At 47.9% G+C, this 20,337-nt stretch overlaps 1 protein-coding gene across 1 annotated transcript in view; it reads right to left on the bottom strand.

Moving 5' to 3' along the window:
- Positions 1-20,337, bottom strand: part of Ppp1r16b (protein phosphatase 1 regulatory subunit 16B) — a 145,044-nt gene that overhangs the window by 102,112 nt on the left and 22,595 nt on the right. The window contains exon 2 of the mRNA XM_004666687.2: positions 773-1,121. Coding sequence (XP_004666744.2) covers positions 773-1,022 — 250 coding nt within the window. The 5' untranslated portion in view covers positions 1,023-1,121. The remainder of the gene's footprint in view (positions 1-772; positions 1,122-20,337) is intronic.

The raw sequence follows: 20,337 nt of genomic DNA, 5'->3' as shown, positions 1-20,337 counted from the left end.
GAGACCTCACCTCCTCGAAACACACACACACACACACACACACACACACACGCACACACACACACACACGATAAATACAAAATCCTATGAGCATCCAGCTCTTGAGAGAGGAAATCAGATCCAACCTGCTCATTCTCCTGTGTTGAATAGCACTTTGCAGGAAGTAAATATTTGTGGGTGGGAAGGGAAATTATTATGATATCCGTTAGCCAAAGGCTGAGATTCTTGTTTCCAACAATAAAAATAAAAGTCCAAGTTAAAGACAAGGCCTTGGGGGCCAGGTTTGGTGGGGCAGGCCTGTAACCCCAGGGCACTAAGGAGGTGGAGACAGGAGGATCAAGAGTTCAAAGTCAGGCCGGGCGTGGTGGCGCACGCCTTTAATCCCAGCACTCGGGAGGCAGAGGTAGGAGGATCTCCGAGAGTTCGAGGCCACCCTGAGACTACATAGTGAATTCCAGGTCAGCCTGAGCTAGAGTGAGACCCTGCCTCAGACAAACAAAACACAACAAAACAAAACACCACTAAACCTAAGGGATTCCATGGAGTGGAGCTTCTGAGTGGTGGCACAGGACTATGATCATGATTGTCTGTAGGCACGAAGTTGTCAACCACAAGTTTAAAAGAAAATTAAGCCCTTCGTAGGGCATCCTCTTCCGAAGAGGAAAAGGCTGCCCGCACCGTCACTTGAACTTTGGCGCAAGGCTCTGCAGACGGTAGCCCCAGGGCTCTGCAGCCACAGGCCCTGCACGCGCGCGCACACGCGGCCACCCACCTTCGTCGGCGTCGTTCCTCAGCGAGGCCTCCAGCAGGGCCACGCTGGCCTCGAAGGAGACCTTCTTGCGGCGGCCGCCGGCGCTGCGCTTCCGCTCGTGCTTGCGCTTGCGGTGCTGCAGATCCTGCTCGTACTGAGCCCACTTTTTCAGCTGCTGCGCCCGGCGCTTCTGGGCGGCGCGCAGCCGCTCCAGCGTGGGCACCTTCTCCAGCAGCTGCAGCTCGGTGAGCAGGTCCACGTGGCTGGCCATGGCCCCGCGCCTCCCCTTGCCCTGGCTGGGGCTAGCACGGTGCGCCCGGGGCCAGGGGAGCGCGGGGGCTCCAGAGGAGCTGGGGCCTCATGGTAGGGCCTGGGGTGGAGAGACACAGAGAAGAGACGTCAAAAACACGTGTATGTCGGGCCGGAGTTTAAAGTGCTCGCCTGCAAAGCCAAAGGGACGCAGGTTCCATTTCCCAGGACCCACATAAGCCAGATACAGAGAGCGGCGTATGCGTCTGGAGTTCAATTGCAGCTGAAGGCTCTGGAACGCCCATTTTCTCTCTCTCTTTACCCCCACTCCCCCGAATAAATAAAATTTAAAACCCTGTATCTTAGGGCTGCAGAGGGCTGAGCGGTTGAAAGCGCTTGTTTGCAAAGCCTGACGACCTCAGTTCAATTCCCCAGTACCCAGGTAAAGCCAGATACACACGGTGGACTATGCATTTGGAGTTTATTTGCAGAAGCAAAAGGCCCTGGTGTGCCCCTCTGTCTTTCTCCTCCTCTCTAAATAAAATATTTTCAAAAAAAAAAACCCGTATCTCATTATAGAATATTATAGAATGTGATCTTACCACCCAGTGTTCAAAGCCCTTTTGAGGTTTTCTTTCTACGACTATTACAGGGACTAAAGTGCAGATCCTAGCTGGGTGCAGGGCCGCAAGCCTTTAATCCCAGCACTCAGGAGACAAAGGTAGGTGGATGAGTTTGAGGCCATCTTAAGACTACATAGTTAATTCCAGGTCAGTCTGGGCAGGGTGAGACACTACCTCAAAAGACCAAAATAAATAAATAAATAAGGAATTAAAGTGCAGATCCTAATAGTGGCCTAGTGAGTAGCAGCAAGGCTGTCCTGTGTCATGAGACACTGGTGACCACATGTGGCTTCTAAAATTGAAATGAAGGCTGGAGAAATGGCTTAGCGGTTAAGCGTTTGCGCCTAAGGACCACGGTTCAAGCCTCAATTACCCAAGACCCATGTTAGACACATGCACAAGGGGGCGCACGTGTCTGGAGTTCGTTTGCAGTGGATGGAGGCCCTGGCACACCCATTCTCTCTCTCTCTCTCTCTCTTCTCTCTGCCTCTTTCTTTCTCTGTCTGTCACTCATAAATAAATAAATAAATAATAAATAAATAAATAAATAAATAAATTCCATTCCTTGGTTGAAAAGATACCATTTCAAGTGTACAATTTCTGATAGTTACCATATTGGACATAAAATAGGGACCATTTCTGTTACTACAGAAAGTTCCATTGAGGGCTAAGGAGATTATCTCAGTCAGTAAAGCACTTACCCCATAAGAATGAGGTGCTGAATTTGAACCCCAGAGCCCACATTTTTAAAAGGGGGGGGGCAGGCACAGGCTGGAGAGATGGCTTAGTGTTTAAGGCACTTGCCTGCAAAGCCTAAGGACCCATGTTCTACTCTCCAGATCCCACATTAGCCAGATGCACAAGGTGAGGCAAGTGCAAGGCTGCATATGCCCACTAGGTGGCACAAGCGTCTGGAGTTCGATTGTGGTGGCTGAGGCCCTGGTGTGCCAATTCTCTCTCTCTCTAAAATAAAAAATAGAAAAATAGGCACAATGGCACATGCTTATAATTCCAGTGCTGGGGAGGCAGAGGCAGGCGGATCCCTGAGGTCCACTGGCCAGCCAGTCTAGCCTACTTGACAAGGTCCAGGCCAGTAAGAGACCCTGTCTAAAATCAGAGGGACGTCATCTAAGGTTGTCCTCTGGCCTCCACACCCACATGATCACATACACACATGAACATACACACAAACACATTTGCACACACAGTGTGTTGCATAGTGGTGGCTGTCTGCCTCTCCTGCTATATCCACCTACCAGGAACCCTGTCCTCCTAGCTTTCTTTTATAAAGGTATCCCACTTTAAAGAGTTAGGGAGCTGGAGAGACTGCTTAGTGGTTAAGGCACTTGCCTGCAAAGCCTAAGGTCCCAGGTTCAATTCCCCACCCAGTACCCATGTAAACCAGACGCACGAGATGGAGCATGCATCTGGAGTTCACTTGCAGTGAGCCCTGACACACTCATTCTCTCTCGATCTCTCTCCCTCTCTCTCGTTCTCTCTCATAAATGAATTAATTTTTTTTTTCGAGGTAGGGTCTCACTCTAGCTCAGGCTGGCCTGGAATTCACTATAGAGTCTCAGGATGGCCTTGAACTCACAGCGATCCTCCTACCTCTGCCTCCCAAGTGCTGGGATTAAAGGTGTGCGCCACCACCCCCGGCTTTAAATTTTTATTTATTTTAAAAAAAGAGTTAGATTTTTGAGCACCAGCACCACAGGGTTCCTGGCAGCCAAGGCAGGCCCTGGGGCCACACACCCCTGGAAGTCTGCAGACCATGTGAGCACCCTGATCGAAGCCACGTCCTCAGGAGTGTGACCATCAGGCACTTCTGCATGAACCTCCTTTATTCTGCTCACTCTGAGACAAAAGTTGTTATGGAGAGAGGACAGACAGGACCAGAAGGAAACCAGAGGAGAGAACTGTACTGCTGCAGCCGTTCTCAAAGTATGACCTAAGAACCCTGGGAAAATCCCCAGGATCCTTTTAAGACATCCACAAGGTCAAACTATTTGCATATAAGTATCAGAAGATGTTATTAACCTTTTCCAGCCTGGTCATCTCACAAATGAGTACTTCCCAAAGCAGCGTGACCAGTGACGCTACCAGATTACACACAGAAATGGATACGGTAACTCGGCTACTAGCGTGATGTAAAGGGATCTGAAAAGTGTTTTTAAACACACACACACAGACACACATACACACACACCACTTCCCCCATGAATTAGTTTTGGTTTTAGAAAATAATCTTTTCCATTAAAACGTTATGCATGGTTATAGTACACAATGGAGAAATGGCTCAGTGGTTCAAGACACTTGCAATCCCCCAGCACCAAGTAAAAGTAAAGCCAGAGGCAAAGTTTCTTGCGCAAGCACCTGTAATCCTAAACCACCTATGGCCATAGGAAGCAGAACCAGGACAATCTGGAAACTCATGGGCCAGCTAAGACTGACGGACACACAGCGGCAAAACAAGGGAGATCCTATCTCAAAAAGAAGGTGTCAGGAATGGACAACACCCCCACCCAGGTTATCCTTTGACCTCCATGCAGGTACCACGGTGACATATTCATGCACACACATATGCACACGCACACATAATTTTCTTTTCAACAAAGAGAACCAGTACTATTTTTGCTTAATTTTTAAAGACACCAGACAGAAGCCTTTTAATTGCCACCTAAAGGAGCCAAAACAAGAGTGTGTCTCTCTCCATTAATTAATATTTTTATTTATTTACCTGAGAGAGAGAGAATGATATGCCAGGGCCTCTTGCCACTGCAAGTGCCACTTTATGTATCTGGGGCAGTCAATCCAGTCTACTTAGCAAATGCCAAGCCAGTGAGAGACTCTATCTAAAAAAAAATAAAATTGGGCATGGTGGCGCATGTTAAAGGTTGTCCTCTGGCCTCCACATGTGCACACATATACAATATTCATCTAAACGAAGGTTCTTTAGGAGCCTTAAGTTTTTTTTTTTTAATTTATTTGTGAGATAAAGACAGAAAGAGAAAGAGGCAGATAGAGCAGGAGAGAGAATGGGCACACCAGGGCCTCCAGCCACTGCAAACCAAATCCAGACACGTGCTCCACCTTCTGCATCTGCCTTATGTGGGTACTAGGAAATCAAACGTCAAACTGGGGTCCTTAGATTTCGCAGGCAAGTGCTTAACCGCTAAGCCATCTCTCCAGCCCAGGAGTCTTAATTTAAAAGGATCCAACACCAAAAGGTTTAACGCTTGTTGAGCTACTGGGACCTAGAAAATCGTAGCTTTCCCTGCTTGGGGAGCCTCTAAAACCACACCTCTTGCTCTCAGACTCCAAAGCCATCTGGTCTTCATGTGCACAGACCCCAGGGATCTCTGATACAGAGCAAGGGGTCTTGAGACAGTCGCTTGGACTTCTAGGCCTGTTTTGCCACCTGTAGAAATGTTCTGTTACCTCCCAGCCTTCCCAGGGTGCTCAAGGAGTAAGAGAGAGGCCTGAAAGAGTTACACATCTAATCTCAAAGAGAACAGAGTACAGAGGAAGAGGAGGAGTTGGGAATGCAGCGGACCTGCACCCCACCTTGCAGGCTAGGCTGGTCAACTCGGGAAGATGTGCCTGGTCAACGACATCTGTGCCTGTGGAAACAGCTGCTATCTCAGACCACCAGGACACTCCAGGAAGCCATTGTTGAGCTCCCGAGCCCTCCACTTCCTCAATACTCCCAACAGGCTGACTTTCTTCCAGAGGCTAAAGGGCAGGGCTCAGCTTCAGTCTAGACCCTTGAAGCACTGGATGGGTCGGATTGTTCCTCCATCTCCACCAGCCTTGGGACCAAAGGACAAGGTAGCAGATGGGGAAGAGGACAACCTGGCAGTGACCTGAGTGAGTCAATTTCAGTCATCAATAAGCTACTATCAAGGCTCAACAGGAAACAGGCTGGCTGGCGCTTGGTCCTCTTTTGTTTGGCTTTGTTTTGATCTTTGTTTGAAATATCTTGTAATTGCCAGCCTGAGGTTGAGGCAAGTTCAAGGCCGGTCTGGGAGTGAGTTCAAGTCCAGCCTCAGTAACTTAGCAAGATCTTGTCTCCAAATTAAAAAAAAAATCAGTGAAGAAATAGCAGAATTGGGGTTATAGTTGAGTGCATGAAACCCTAGGTTTTATCCCCAGCAGTGAAGAAAAAAAAAAAAACAACTCATAAGGGTTGAAGAGATGGCTTAGCAGTTAAGCACTTGCCTGTGAAGTCTAAGGACCCCGGTTCGAGGCTCGATTTCCCCAGGACCCACGTTAGCCAAGGGGGTGCACGCATCTGGAGTTCGTTCGCAGTGGCTGGTGGCCCTGGTGCGCCCATTCTCTTTCTCTCTCTATCTCTATTTCTTTGCCTGTCACTCTCAAACAAATAAATAAAATTTTTAAAAATCCTTATAAAACCTTTTGTAATTGAGTTAACTTTTTATTTTGAGATCAGTGTCTATTGACACACATTTGCAACACGATAGAGAAAGATCCTGGTACACTTCATTCAGCTGGCCCCACTAGCGACATCTCAGACACTGCTGGACAATGTCACAGCCCCTTAGCCTGGGCCCAGCCACTGCCAATCCACCAACCTCATTCCTTCTTATTTGCATGGGTTTTATTTCATGCTATTTAGCAACGTGTCACCACCACAGGAAAGACACGGTTCCTCAGCCACAAGTCCCTCTCCTGGCAATCGCCATCTCTCCACTTGATGCCCTCCAAACCTACTTCCACGCCTGCCCCTGGCACTAATCTGTTCTCCATCTATGGGTTTTTGTTCAAACAACATCATGTCAACAGAAGCAGGTAGCAGGTAAGCTCTGGGGATCGGTTTTCTTCAGTCCACATCATTCCTTCAGATTCATTCGCAGCGTCATCCGCAGTGCATTCCTCTTTCCTGCTGACAGTCCTCAACTGTACACCAACTCCTCAGCGACGTTTCCTGCGTGATGCTACTGGATCTGTAGACAAGTTTTGGTGTGAGTGTAAGTTTTCTTTCTCAGGGACAAGTGCCCAAGGATCACTTGGGCAAGTGCCTTGCCAAGTTTTAAAGAAACGGCTCCTCTCCTCTCCGGCGGGCTTGGACCTGTTCTCACTCTCCCCAGTGACGCATGAGCGACCCGGGTTCGCTGCGGCCCTTCATCATACCTCAGCCATTTGGATGGATGTTATGGCTGCTCCTTTGAACACGAGGCCTTCAAGGGAGTTGAACCCACAGCCCCAGTGCCACGCTGTTGCTACAGTGCACTAGAGCTGAAGGTCAAGGTGCTCATACTTTCTACTTCCTCAAGTCAACAATCATTTCATGAACACCTTCCCAGTGACGAGCCTGATTCACACATGCAGCAGGGACCAGCTCTGCCTTTTGTGGGGGGGGGGGTCCCTGTCTGTCAGTCTATATATCCACTTGCTCCTCCCAGCACCCTAATGAAATATATACTATTATCATGTCCACTTTCCAGATAAAGAAAACTGAGACGGAGAGGTGAGGGAATTTACCCAACATCACACAACTGGAAACCACAAGAGCCAGTCTGCCTAGGGCAGCCACAGAAAATGCTCTCCAGTGTTGGGGCCAACAGACCTGAATCTCAACGAACCAATAGGAGTTAGACAGGGGAGAGGAAGAGACAGAGGTGAGAGCAAGTGTACAAAGGCACTCAGACAGGCTGACCCACATGAAAGGGGTTCTGAGCCCCCCCCCCCACACACACACTCACTCACTCACACACTCACAGCCTAGATTTGACTCGGTTATGTAGACCACCAAAGGGATCAAGGAAGTTTGGTCAGATTTAACCAGCAAGCCACCTGTGGCTCACATCACAAGCATCAATCCGTTGGGTTTTCATCCACCTTGTGTTCAATAGCATCTTAATTCATTGCTCACATTCGAGACATGGAGAGGGCTGGGGAGATGGAGACAGCACTCACTGGGCAAGCTGGAGTGCCTGAGTTCCATTCCCAGACCCCATGTTTAAGAGGCCAGAAGCCACAGTGTGCTTCTGTAGACCCAGCACGTTGGTGGCCATATGGGAGGCAGAGACAGGAGAGTTTCCTGAAGCTCATAATGTGCACGCTGTGCGCAGCAGAGCGTGAGACAGAGAGAGAAACCAGCTTGGAAGTAGTCCTTTAGCCAGGCGTGGTGGCGCATGCCTTTAATCCCAGCACTTAGGAGGCAGAGGTAAGTGGATCACTGTGAGTGCCAGGTCAGCCTGGGATAGAGTGAGACCCTACCTTGAAAAAAAAGAAAGAAAGAAAGAAAGAAAGAAAGAAAAAGAAAAAAAGCTGTCTTTTGACCTCTACAGATGTGTCTGTACTCTCTCACACATAGAAATAAATAAATAAATAAATAATAAATTTTAAAATAAAATAAAAATGGAGGTTTCATTTCCATTATCAGCTTGTCTTGTAACGTCTCCATATCTGACTGTGCTGGACTCGCTTGGCAGCTACCAACACATGCACAGATGGGCTGTGCCCTCCCGACAGGGCACATACCCTCTCATTTACCACACAGTCCCCAACAGTACCCCCCCACCTCTTTTTAAAACTATTTTTTTTATTTATTTGCAAGAAGAAAGACAAAGAGAATAGGTGTGTCAGGGCCTCTAGCCACTACAAATGAACTCCAGACACATGCACCACCTTGTGCATCTGACTTTATGGGAGTACTGGGGAATGGAACCTGGGTCCTTTGTCTTTACAGGCAAGTGCCTTAACAGCTAAGCCATCTCTCCAGCCACCGCCACTTATTCACTGACCTCTCACTAGGTCTGCTCATCGTTTGAGTTTGAGGACCCGTCTTACACAGAATGGCACCACAGCCTCCAGGTATCCAGAGCTCAGGGGAGCACAGGACAGGGAAGGTTGTTGGGGACGCCCTCCATGCACAGTAGGACCAAAGTGCAAGGACACGGCCGTTTGCACCGCAAGCATGCATTGCCTCAGAGCTGTCCAACAAGTGTCCAGGAAAAGTGCTCATGGCTGTGAGGGCCGTCCCCAAGCAGTCAGACAGTTCTTCCTCAGTCCTTGGGCAAGAGTCCCATTGGCACCAGACAGACCTATCGATTCTTTAAGGTCTTCTCCAGCTCTACCACTTGCCTCTTCGTTGCAATTGATTACTGATCCCCTACTAGGTAGGAGGTCCTCAAAACATGTTGAAGCAAGCTAGAAATAATTGTACTTATACTGCTAAGACTTTCAAAGACCTTTCCCAGCCAAGCATGGTGGTTCGTGCCTATAATCTGGGCACTCAGGAGGCTGAGGTGGGAGGACTAAAAAAAAGTTTGAAGTCAGCCTGAGCTACATAGTGAGTTCCCTGGCTGGCTTGGGTTACAGTGTGAGATTCTACTTCAAAGCAAAAAGACCTTTCCCAGCCATCATCTCTTCCAAGTGTTGCCAGTGCGTAGAAAGAGAAGCCATCCCAACGAAACTATTTTGTACAATTAATATACACTAAGAACATATGGAAGGCAGGCCTCGTAGCACAGGCCTGCGATCTCACCTCCTCATGAGGCTGAAGTAGGAGAATCACAAGTTCAAGGCCAGCCTAGACACCTTTGGAAGGCTTTGTCTCAAAATAAAAAAATAGCAATAATAATAATAAGGTGCTGGAAAGATGGCTCAGCGCTTAAGGCGCTTGCCTGCAAAGCCTCAGGACCCAAGTTCAACTCCCCATAACCCACATAAGCCAGATGCACAAGGTGCACATGTGTCTGGAGTTCAATTGCAATGGCTGGAGGCCCTGGCGTGGCTAGCATGCATGAGGCCATGGGTTCAATCCCTAATGGAAAAAAAAAAAAATGAAAGAGAAAAAAGGAGAAAGAGAAGGAAAAGAAAGAGAAAACCTAGAAAGAAAAGAAGAGAGGTGTCAGGTATGGCGGCACACGCCTTTAATCCCAGCACTCGGGAGGCAGAGGTAGGAGGATCACCATGAGTTCAAGGCCACCCTGAGATTACATAGTGAGTTCCAGGTCAGCCTGGGCTAGAGCGAGACCCTACCTCGAAAAACAAAAAAAGAGAGAGAGAGAGAGAGAGAGAGAAAGAAAGAAAAAGGAAGAGAAAAGAGAAGAAAAAAGAGTAAAGAGAACACAAATAAAAAGGAAAAAAGGAGAAAGAAAAGCAGTACTTCATGTAAAATGGACCTTTACAGAGAAGGTTGGCATATCCTTTCTGCTTCTTTGTTAATTTTTGAAGAATTTCTGCTAAACAGAGTGTAGGTCTGCTAATAGGCCCATCACATCTTCAGGACTGCGCCAGCCTCCCTTGTAAACACACAGACAGAAGCCTGAGGCGCCAAGCCTCGGGCCAGCCACAGCATCTAGGATGAAATGTAATGACATTGTTTTGTTTTCTGGGGATTTGTTTTCACAGTCACCGCTTATTTATGGTACTGATATAAAATCTCCTTTTAAAATAACTCTATCGCAGTCTAAAACTAGCATCTTGGTAGTAAAGAAAAAATGAAATAATGATGGTATTCAGCGTGTTGGCAAGAAATATAAGTAAATGACATTTGGGGAACTTGACTCCCCACTGGTTCTCATGACTAGTCTTACACAAAAAAGACTTATATACTTATATGGTTAGTTTTTTTTGGGGGGGGGGTATTTTCCTGATGAATCCTTAGGCCTCGCACATGTTAGGCAAGTGCTCTACCGCTGACCTGCAGCCCCGACATTGGAAGCATCCAGAAGACGTCAGCGTTTCATTTGGCAAATATTTTCCAAGCATCTCCCACATGCTGAGACTGCGCTAAGGGCTGGGCATACTGCATGGTAAAAGACAGATGCGGTCCCTGTCTAGCTGATGGATGACAAAGGAGGGGCACAAGCAGGTGAGGGGCATGTTATGCTCCAAGGACAGAAGAATGAGAAACTGCTGCCCCCGGGAGGCCTGACTCCCCTGATAGTACTCTCTCCACAGAAGACGCCCACTGCCCTGCCTTCCCTGCTAGGGGCAAAGAAATTAAGGGCAGTTGCCCACGCCCCTGGAGAAAGGTGAGAACAGTGTCTCCCAAGGGCCCGTAAAAGGGGCCAGGGCACATTTTCTGTGACTTTGCTGTGCCTATGGGCCCCTCCCACCTGGTCCCTCTGGATTCCCAGGAGCCAGGGCTCCAGGACAGCTCCCACTGGGCTGCAGGTTTTCAGGTGACCTAGTTTCCCCCAATAGACCCACACACCTCCTCCACCCCCATCTGAGAAAACCCTGCTAGGTCTAATTAAAAAATTGCTCGGTGCCCTGACAGCATCTGGGTGTCCCGATGCAAGGCCATGGCCTGGGTGCTGGGAGAGCCCAGGAACCTATGGTTCCACTGGGCTGGGAATGGCTTCCACGGGAAAACAGGGCACCCCACTTCACACTTCTAGACAGAGCTGCAGACGGTAACAGGAACGGCCCACACTGCCAGGCTCAGGGAGAACAACGCGTGGCTACTTCCAGGGGGGTCTCCAATGAAGACACACTTCTTGGAGGAAGACCAGCTTTAATGAAGCCATTTAAAGCCTAATAATGGTGGTGTGAGAGCATCCAAATGGAGCCTTTTACAGAGACTGGATACGTGGGACCCCAAGAAACAGGGGTCCCCAGCTGGAGATGTGGCTATGGGAGGGGCTCGCAGAGGCCACCATGAGGTCATCCAGGAAGTGTGTGTGATTGGGAGGACAGGAATCCGAGTCTAGAGGAAACAGGGTGGGGCACCTGATTTTTCCAGCATCTGGGCTATGAACCAAAATAGCTTGATTGTGACCAACCGGAAGTTTACCACCAACCCACTGGACCCTGAGAGAAGCAGGAAGGAGCCACCAAGGTGTCCTCAGCTCTTCCTCCAACTTCCATCCCGCGTGTCGTCTGCCTAAGTCTGAACTTGGTTCATGTCCATGCCCCAAGGGAAGACGCAGTCGGGGTGCACATCTGAGCACCCAGAGGTTGACCACTGGCTGAAAGGGACGGGCAAAGAAGCTAGAAGCCAAGGATGGACAGGGGACAGGAGCCTGACCGAGGACCCCCTCCCCCAAGTGAAAAACCTAGCGCTCTTGGGAATGAAGGGGTCTCAGGGTGCTGTTTGCTGGCGAACTCAGTTTCCCTCCACCACCGTCCAGTCCTGGGCCGTGATTAGCCAGAGCTCTTAGCAATCCTGAGCCCGGCACCCGTGATTGGCTCACGGGTGGGCACGTGTCCTGAGTTGGGCCAATCAGAAACTCCCTCTTCCCACTGTGGCATCGCTGCTTGAGTGACAGGAGGGAAGTGGGTCCTTTGATCAGACTCTGAACGGCAGCTAGCCAGGGCCACATGCCCCGTGGTTATTTAACCGATTTCTTAGAGCCCAAGGCAATCAATCAACAGCAGGGGTGTTTTTAGGGGGACAGGAGTGGGGATCCCCCCCCCAGAAGGAAATGTGACTCCTGATGATGAGGCCACATTTCCTCCTCCAGTGGTCATTTCTGGCCTAACAGGCCGCAGGTGGAAGTCCAGTCCTAAGGAAGGGCGGAAGGTCAAGGCCAGGTTTACCAGCAGCCCAGCCCCCGCACCCTGCGCCTCCTTAATTCCAGGCGAGCAGTTGGTTGACACATCTCTGGAGTCAAGCCCACTGCTCTGAGAAAAAAACAACTTGAAGAAAGGTGAATGCAAATCTTAGAGGCTTTAAAACATGAGTCAGAGTTTCAAAGTTCACAGCGTCAAAGAAAAGGTTTGGTTTTATTTTCTGGATCTTCAGCTATTCTTCTCTACCCAGGCTTGGCAGGCCCGGGAGGAAGGCCACCAGTGCTGTGCTCCTTGTGTTTCCTGCGCTGCAGAACGTGAGGGGGAGGGGGGGGGAAGGAAAACAAAACAAACAGCCCATTTCTTCCTCCCGGATCTCACTTGGGACCTACTTTCTCTCTTAAAGGCCGCACACACACAACCCCTGCACCCTCCCACAGCATGTCTGAATAATAGCTACCTCCTCACTCTCCCACAACATATCTGAATAACAGCACCTCCCCACTACCCACCCACAGCACAAAGATTCCTTTACTCATGGGCAAAGAGGGACCCTTAGGGCTCCAGATCTCTGCATTTAAACTTACCCTTGGGCCCCACCCTCCAGCCCCATTTGCTTTCCTTTCTTTAAAAAAAAAAATGTATCTTATTTATTTATTTGAGAGAGAATGGGCATGCCAGGGCCTCCAACCACTGTAAACAAATTCCAGATGCGTGCGCCTCCTTGTGCATCTGGCTTATGTGGGTCCTGGAGAATCAAACTGGGATCCTTTGGCTTTGCAGGCAGACGCCTTAACTGCTAAGCCATCTCTCCAGCCTCTCCAGCCCCATTTTCATGAGACCTTGTGGACTGCTTGTCCTATACCTACCTTTTAGATGCTGGGGAAATTGCCACAGATAAGCCTCCTGATTCTAAATCTGTCGTGGGACTTGAGTCTTCATGGGCCTGTTTCTTAACTCTGCTTCTCCTAGCCACGTTCCTTCATTCCGATCTCTGGATGGTGGCCCTGATTTGGCCCTAAAGCCCAATTATAAGACTTTGCATTTAAGGGTGGGAAAAGGGGAAGCAGGAGTTAAGACCCACAGGAACAAAGAGTGACCAGGCAACTCCTCCAGCTAAGCTCCCCAGGAAAAAAATCATGCCTGTCCTTGCCTTGGGTACTAGTTGGGGACATTGAAGCACAGAAGAGAAGAAAAAGATTAGTTTTGCTTGGGCCTCACGAGGGCAATGTCAGGATTATACACAGGCAAGAGGAAAACTCAGTGTCAGCCTGACATGAGGAGAGACCAACTATCATTAGCAAAAACAAAAACCCAGCTGTGGCATGATGCCAGGGTCTCTGCCACCAGAAACTCACTCCTGATTCTGAAGAGGGACAAGATCCAGTCAGGTGACAGGTAGGGTTGGCCAGTCTTGATCCTAACTAGAGTAAGGACCTGTTGTGCTTGTCTGCAGCTCCACATGTGTCCACACGACTCGTAAGGGCCACTCCAAGCACATGTTGTAGAAGTTTGAGATAGGTTCTGCCCATGAAGAACCCATGAAGGTGAGACCATTTGCTCAGGCTGAACCTTCAAAAGGGGGTGGAGCCCTGCAGCTATCAGAAGCCCTGAACACTTTGAGATTCTGGGAACCTGAATCCAGAGAGGCAGGACCACAGGGGGCAAAAAAAAAAAAAAAAAAGATTATCAGTGTAAGGCGGCCATAGGGGACAGGTGCGAGGCTGAGGACATACAGAGCTGACATGGTGACTACAAACATCCCCTGTGTCACCCTGCTGAACCAGACAGCCAGTCTTCCAAAGAAGCTTATGTAATAGATAAGTAGGGGGAAATTGGAGTCACATTACAGACACAGATCCTTCAGGACTGGGGGTGTGGTCCACCTCTCTCCCTTTGCAGCTGGAGGGGGATCACTTTCCAAGGGAGGCCACCGTGTGTGGTCACAGTACACCTCCCTGGGTCACACATTCACTGAACAGAGGATGACCTTTCACATCGTCTAGGCCAAAGTAACCCCCATCTCTTCTGCCTCTCAGCATGACATCCTCAACCAGGCTTTCTTCTCTAGCGCCAACTCTGGGGTTGGTGTTGGCCACTTGGAGCTCCGTGAGGAGAGGGGTTGACATGTGTGGTGACAGGAGGGAGGAATACTGGGATTGATTAACAATGTCTGCCATGGCCCCAAGAAGTTGGTTATAAGCATATCAAGTATGCAACTGTGGTCTATGGCATGCTTGTCTAATTTGGATTTAAATATCTGCCTTTATGTCCTTGCTGGATATATACATATAATGTATGTATTTGTGAGGAAAGAGGGGTGTGAAAGAGCACCAGGGCCTGTAGCCACTACAAACGAATTTCAGATGCATGCACCACTCTGTGCATCTGACTTTATGTGGGTACTGGGGTCTTGAACCCAGGCCAGCAGGTTTTTCAAGTAAGTACCTTTAAGTGCTAAACCATCTCCCCAACCCCTAGATTTCCTTTGACTTTGTAACATGACACTATTATCTATGAGTATGAACTAAGAAGGATCCATTCTTAAAAGAGGAGCGGGCAAAAGTCCTGCCACAGCTGACATCCTTTCCCATCTAGACACAGAGATCACTGTCTTGTCCCTGCAAGCATCCTTACCTACATAAAGGAGGAAGGGGATTCTGGAGTCATCACTATGAACATCCCTCTCTGAGGCTGGAGAGATGGCTTCATGGTTAAGGCACTTGCCTGAGAAGCCTAAGGACCCATGTTTGACTCCCCAGGACCCACATAAGCCAGGCACACAGGGTGACACATGTGTAAGGTCACACATGTACACAAGGTGGAGCATGTGTCTAGAGTTCAGCTGCAGTGGCTGGAGGCCCTTGCATGCCGATTCTCTCTCACGCGTGCATGCGTGCAAAGATCCCTCTATCTGCAGCGCACACTTCAAAAACATTCCTACTGAGCTACCTCGTTCCCCTTAGCCACAGACAGTTCATGTTAAAGGGCATTTTGTATGAATTGTTCATAAGGTGCAGAGCTGAACGTGAAGGAAAAGTCCTGTCTAGAGGCAAGGAGGAGACAGGGAAGGGAGAGAGAGGGCAAAACACAGAGTTGATCCAGCTAGCTGCTCTGCCAGTGAGGGCACATCTGTGATTCAAACTCAAAGCCTAACCTAACAGCGGCAGAAAGAAAAGGGAAAATCTCTCCAAGAACCCTAGGTAGAAAGGCCTGGGGGCTCGGGGGAAGGGAGGGAGGGGAGCTAGAGGAATACACGAAACTAAAGATGGTACGAATAAGTACTACAGAAACCTATTTCTTTGTTAGCTAATTAAAACTTCTGAGAGAGAGGGTGTGTGCTTGGGCAGAAGTACTTGCTGGCATGGAGAAAGCTTTTCCCTAAGATCTTAGACTGTTGCTGGTAAACCCAATGCCAAAGATGGGTCACCCCCTCGGCAGGCCCTCCAAAATCATTCAGACCACTGTCAAAGCACTTCGTTACTCACCAGAGCGAGATGATAGGACCCTATTGCTAAGGACATCAGCACAGTAGAAAGCACTATGCAGGATGCTGGAGGATAAGCCGCCCAAGGTGGCCCATGTGTCTGGAGTTCATTTGCAGTGGCTGGAGGCCCTGGAGTGCCCTTTCACACACACCCCTCCATCTGCCTCTAAAATAAATAAGTAAAGTGTTTTTAAAAGTCACTGACAATGTGAACAAACAGTGGATCCTGCAAGCTACAAAAATCAACCAGCCAGGCAAGATGTACCCACAGGTGCAAGAGCGACAGCTAAGCTATGGAGGTAATCAACTGCTCTCTGATCAGATATAAGGTCTGCTCAGTGGGAGGGAACTCAATGCCTGGTACTGAGAACCAAGTCAAATGCCTGTGGCTTGGAAGGTCATAGGCCTTAAAGGTCTTGTTCTTTGGCTAAATGGAGAGGCCATGACAGTCAAAACTCCTTCTAAATGTTTATCCCGTTTGATCAATATTTCTTTCACTGTTGGTTAGAGAACCTGCTTTTTACAGATGGTGGTGAATACAAGAGAGGCCTAAGACCCATCAAAATGACAAGAAGAGAAAGCCAAGTGCCTAGCATGGGATGAGTCATCTGTATCTCACCCACCAGGGCCCAGGAAACATTGCAGAGGAAGCGGTGGATTCAATATGAGTGCTGCTCTCACACTAGCCAGAGAACCTTCGACACGGAGATGGTGGTAGACATTAGAAGGCTCAAAACTTACCACAGCAGAAAATAAGGGACTGCTGAGAGCTCAATACCAAAGGAGACTCCTAGCATACCCTTCAAGGCTCAGGGAACATTGGAGAAGAGGGAGCAGAAAGAATGTAAGAGCCACAGGGTAGGAAGACATACTGTGAGGCACTGTCCTCCCAACATGACACAACATGAACCAACTGGTTCATTCAGGACTCGGAATGCTCACCAAACCCCCACTCAGGAGGGCCCTCAGCGGAACAGGAGTGGGAGAGAGGGGTCAAAAGAGAATAGCTTGATGGAATACAATTTGTTATATGTTTATATATTAAAGTTCCCAATGAAAATTACAAAAAAAAAAAAAATAGGGTTGGAGAGATGGCTAACCAGTTATAGGCACTTGCAAAGCCTAATGGCCAGGAACCTGCATGTTGCAATCAGGTTTGCATTGCTGGCAGAAATCACTTGACCAAGAGCAGCCTGTGACAGGAAAGGGTTTATTTTGGCTTACAGACTCAAGGGGAAGCTCCATGATGGCAGGGGAGACGATGGCATGAGCAGAGGGTGGACATCACTCCCTGGCCAACATAAGGTGGACGATAGCAACAGGAGAGTGTGCCAAATACGAGCTTGGGGAAGCTGGCTATAACACCCATAACCTGCTCCCAACAATACACCACCTCCAGGAAGCTTCAATTTCCAATTACCAACAGCTGGGGAACCTAGCATTCAAAACAGTTAAGTTGATGGGGGACATCTGAATCAAACTACCACATTCCACCCCTGGCCTCCATAAACTGATAACCATCCATGATGTAAAATGCAAAGCATTCATCCAACTTTAAAAGTCCCCATAGTGTTTATCAATCCTAATGATGTTCAAACATCCCCATACTTGAAGATCTTTTAACTGAGCCATAATAACAAAAAATCCCCCCAAAAGCCCATACATAATGGCACAGAATAAACATTCATACTGCAAAAGATGGCATTTGGTATAGCAAAGAAATATTCAACCAATACAAGACTTAAACAGGGCGAACATCAAACTCTGTAGCTCCAAGTCCAACCTCCAAGTCAGATAATTCTAACCAGCAGCAAGCCTCTGGAGTTCTAATTCTGCCCCTCCAGCTGGGCTACTTATATTCCTGGAAAACTTCACTCAGGACCAGCAGCTCTCCTTGGCAGCCATCTTGTGGTCCTGGCATCTCCACTTGGTCTCCACTGTAACCCACGGTTCATCCTCATGGCCCCATGGGGTCTCCATGCAGACATCCAGCAAACCTGCTTCGCACTGCCCACATTTCCAAAACACAAGACTGTGTTGCAAATTCCATAGCCCTCTTTTTCCTGAATTTTTTATACTCCATAATACCAGGTAGCGTGCCAATTTGTTAGCCCGGGGCGGGGTGGGGAGAGCAAGGATAAAGCAGATTTTGAAGAACAGGACATTCTTTGAGAACTCAGGCCCCTTCAAAAGAGTCTACATTCTTCCTGTTGCCCCAGTACTGGACAGCTGGCCCAGTCTCAAAGGTTGTAATCTCTCAATTGCAGCTGTTTTGTGTAGCAGTTCACTCAAATATTTTATTTTTTTCTGTGCCATATCCCTCTGCTCACACCAGTCTGTTTCCATGCAAAGCAACCCTGCACAATTTCTAAGGACACAGGCTAACAGCAAGCCTCTCACACAAACTGCTTCTAACCTAGTACAAGCAAAGTTCTTTTTCACCCTCATAAGCCAAACCTCACAGTCCTTACTTCTTACTGCATTCAGGTCTTTCAACCCTGACCAGAATAGTCCATAAAACTGTACTTACAGTACTGTAAGGTGTCTCTTAGGCCAAGGTTTCAAATCCTTCCACATTCCTCTTGAAAATCAGCTCCAAAAGGCCAAAACCACAGAGTCAGGAGTCTAACAGCAAATGACCCCACTCCTGGCACCAACTATACTGTTGCAGTCAGGTTTGTATTTCTGGTAGAAATCACCTGACCAATAAACAAACAGTAATTTTTTTATTTTTTATTTTTTATTTTTTAAATTTTATTTATTTATTTATTTATTTGAGAGCGAAGACACAGAGAGAAAGACAGATAGAGGGAGAGAGAGGGAATGGGCACGCCAGGGCTTCCAGCCTCTGCAAACGAACTCCAGATGCATGCGCCCCCTTGTGCATCTGGCTAACGTGGGACCTGGGGAACGGAGCCTCAAACCGAGTCCTTAGGCTTCACAGGCAAGCGCTTAACCGCTAAGCCATCTCTCCAGCCCAAACAGTAATTTTTTAAAATAAAGAAAACAGACAAATTTATAAGAGAAAAAAATTGCCTTACAGACTCAAGGGGAAGCTCCATGATGGCAGGGGAAACAATGGCATGAGCAGAGGGTGGACATCACCCCCTGGCCAACATAAAGTGGACAACAGGAAAGTGTGCCAAACACTGGCAAGGGGAAATAGGCTATAACACCCATAGTCTGCCCCCAACAATACACTGCCTCCAGGAAGCTTTAGTTTCCAATTACCATCATCTAGGGAACTTGTGGGACACCTGAATCAAACCACCACAATACATAATGCCAGATGCACAAAATGGTGTGTGCATTTGCAGCAAGCAGTAAGAGGTTCTGCTCACTCTTTCTCTTTCTCCCTCTGTGTGTGTCTCCCTCTCTGTTTCACAAATAAATAAAAGTTAAATTAAATAAATGAATTACAAAAGAAGTTGATTTAAAGAATAATGGGAGCAATGGGCATGGTGGCACATGTCTTTAATTCCAGAACTCGGGAGGCAGAGGTAAAAGGATTGCCCTGAGTTTGAGGCCACCCTGAGACTACAGAGTGATTTTCGGGTCAGCCTGAGCTAGAGTGAGACCCTACCTCAAAAAAGAAAAAAATAATAATAATAATGGGAGAAAAACAAACCTTAAATGTTCAAGTAATTCTTCCTCATGAGATGCAAGATTTTTGAAAATCTATGGTATTAGTAATCAGAGGGCTGGCACCCTACCTGGTATTGTGGAATATAAGAGGGCTTGGCAGTTAAAGACACTTGCTTGCAAAGCCTGCTGGCCCAAGTTCAATTACCCAGCAACCATGTAAAGCTGGATGCAAAGTGGTGCATGCATCTGGTATTTATTTGCAGCAGTGAAAGACCCTAGTGTGCTTACACAGAGACATACATGCAAATAAACAAACAGCAAAGTAAGAGAAAAATAAAGAAAACAGACAAATCTGTAAGAGAAAAAAATTGCTAGAGTCATTCCAGGGTAATGGTTTCATATGCTTAATGCAACTACAGGTCAGCATTTCTAAATGAATGCAAGGTAACATGGGCCGCATGATGCCTTCCTGGGCCAAGCTCTATGTATGACATCATCTGCTAGGATTGCTTCCCAAGTTTGGAAATGTGGGATAACAGGCTGGAGAGATGGTTTAGCAGTTAAGGCACTTGCCTGCGAAGCCTAAGGACCCATGTGCGCCTTTCCAGATCCCATGTAAGCCAGATGCACCAAGGTGAGGCAAGTGCAATGTTGTGCATGCCCACTAGGTGGAGCAGTTGTTTGGAGTTTGATTTCAGTGGCTGAAGCCCTGGGGTGTCCCCTCTCCCTCTCTCTCCTTCTAAAATAAAGATTAGGAAAAGAAAAAAAAAATGGCATCATCCCCATGTCAAGCAGGAGGCAACTGAGACTCAGAGAGGTTAGGACACTTAAAAATAAGCTACCTTTCTATGGTTGACATGTCTTTGGGTTAAGCTCAGTGCCTAAGCTATCTACCTCCCCTGCTTGAAAATAAGAGGAAAAAAAAAATGAGCCACAGATGCCTAACTGATGGTAGGAAAAAGAATTCTTGGAGGGAAATTAATAAAATCCAGGCTGAGTAAGAAGAACTGATTAAAACCATAATTCTCAGTGTTGAAGCCTTCATTGCTTTTGGAGGTTTGGGTAGAAAATATATTGTCTCATTCTAAATTTCATAAGATGCCCCTTTCATATCCCCAGGGGCCCAGCCATGACTAGGGTTTCCTTTTTGGTGA

The sequence above is a fragment of the Jaculus jaculus genome, chromosome 8 (genome assembly GCF_020740685.1).
Source record: "Jaculus jaculus isolate mJacJac1 chromosome 8, mJacJac1.mat.Y.cur, whole genome shotgun sequence".
Classification (NCBI taxonomy): Eukaryota; Metazoa; Chordata; class Mammalia; order Rodentia; family Dipodidae; genus Jaculus; species Jaculus jaculus.
The sequence above is the reverse complement of the archived record's forward strand: the minus strand, read 5'-3'. Positions and strand labels throughout refer to the sequence as shown.